Genomic DNA, 1891 nt, shown 5'->3' with positions numbered 1-1891 from the left:
CGAAAGTCTCGTGAAAAAATTAAGTATTGAAGTGGGTAAAACACAACCCTTCGATCTCTGGGACTACATTGCACCCATTAATCTAGATACAATTTGCCAAACTATGATGGGTTACAATCTCAATACACAGTTAAATATTGGGACCGAATTCGTCCACTCCATGAAAATAGTTTCAGAATTGAATGTTATGAGAATATATAAACCATGGCTTTATCCAGATATCATATTCAGAATTTATCGAAAATGCATAGGCTTGCAAAATGTTTACAAACATTTACACTCATTGCCAGATCAGGTAATCAAAGAAAAGAAAGAAACATATGCTCAAAAGAAAATAACAAATAGAACAGATGCTTTAAATGATTCTTCCAACGGAGTGTTTTTAGACAAGTTATTAGAATTGAACGAAGCTGGTGCAAATTTTTCCGATGAAGAACTTAGAGATGAAGTTGTTACTATGATGAGTGCTGTAATATTTTCTAAAAAACAGTAAAAAATAATATCAAACTAAATTAGAATTATTAATTGATTTTCGCAGGGCACTGAAACCAGCGCTGTTACAATATGCTTTTGCCTTTTATTATTAGCTATCCACCAAGATATTCAAGTAAAAACAGTATTTCTATAGTTTATAATCTATATAATAATAATAATAATAATAAAAATATTTTGTACGGATTATTTTTTATTCAATCTCATAGGATAAAGTTTATGAAGAAATTTACGAAGTTTTGGGCGAAAATGATGAATTAATTACCTTTGAAGAAACATACAAGCTTAAGTACCTCGAGAAAGTGCTAAAAGAAACCCTTCGACTATACCCAATTGCTCCAGTGTTCCTTAGAGAACTTCAAAGCGATATTAAGATTTGTGAGTTAATATAAAGTCTATAACTTCAGTTTATTCTAAATAAAAAAAAATACATAAATTATATTTTAGCTTCAAGTAATTATGTACTTCCAAAAGGGACAACGTGTATTATATCTCCAATGGTAACACATCATAATCCTGAGTTGTATCCGAATCCTTGGTCATTCAACCCGGATAATTTTAACTCCGAAAATGTGATGAAACGGCATAAATACAGTTTTATACCTTTTAGTAGTGGTCCAAGAAATTGTTTAGGTAACACAATATTATTTTACTACAAATAACTTTATAATTTAAATTGTAACCATTTTACTACAGGTTCCACATATGCTATGCTGTTTATGAAAGTATTAGTTTCTACGTTCTTGCGAAACTATAGCGTGCACACTGACACTAAATTAAGTGACATAAAATTAGAAATTGACATACTACTGAGGAGCGTTCATGGATATCCAGTAACTATCCGATCGAGAGATAGAAGATATAATCGAAATCAGAAAGCATAGATCACTACTGTACACAATTTAGTATTAGTTATTCGTATACTACTTTTTTGAATTAAAATAAAAAATAAAATGAGGTTTATTATAGTTTAAATAATTGAGTGAATATATTCATATTTTTATTTTAATATGCTGAATGATGATTTTTTATTATTATACGTACTGGCCATTACTCATTTATTTCTTACCCTCTATGTATATAGGTATATGAATTAGATAATGGGTTGTAGTGATACCAAAGAATAAATTAAATTCGAATGGAAATGCACGAGTGCTTAAGACCGTCCAAAAATATTGTTTATCATATTAAAAGGGATCCTTGTGGATCCCCTGGATCACCCTGTGATTATTGCATCTGACCGGAATATTCACTACCCATGTTCCAGTCAAATCATAGCCCCGGAAAATATTACCAGGAGGAGAGGGGTTAAGATTTTCCTAGGTTTATCCCCGGTACAATTATCCTAGGTTATCTTTACTCCCGGTAAGGTTCTATTATCCTAGGTTAATTATACCCC

The 1891-nt window shown here is 30.9% G+C and overlaps 1 protein-coding gene across 2 annotated transcripts in view; it reads left to right on the top strand.

Annotated features, from left to right (window-relative positions):
* The window catches only part of LOC112690450 (cytochrome P450 4C1-like), a gene marked incomplete at its 3' end in the record, with an annotated part of 2744 nt that extends 1199 nt beyond the window's left edge, over positions 1-1545 (top strand). The window contains 5 exon segments of one of the 2 annotated variants that reach the window (XM_025564466.1): positions 378-469; positions 539-607; positions 702-870; positions 940-1125; positions 1189-1545. In XM_025564466.1, the coding sequence (XP_025420251.1) occupies positions 378-469; positions 539-607; positions 702-870; positions 940-1125; positions 1189-1376 (704 nt within the window). 2 annotated transcript variants of the gene reach the window in all.
* Positions 1546-1891: the final 346 nt, after the last annotated feature.

This window comes from Sipha flava, unplaced genomic scaffold (assembly GCF_003268045.1).
Source record: "Sipha flava isolate LNK unplaced genomic scaffold, YSA_version1 504_pilon_pilon, whole genome shotgun sequence".
Classification (NCBI taxonomy): domain Eukaryota; kingdom Metazoa; phylum Arthropoda; class Insecta; order Hemiptera; family Aphididae; genus Sipha; species Sipha flava.
This window is presented reverse-complemented; position numbering and strand designations above follow the sequence as displayed.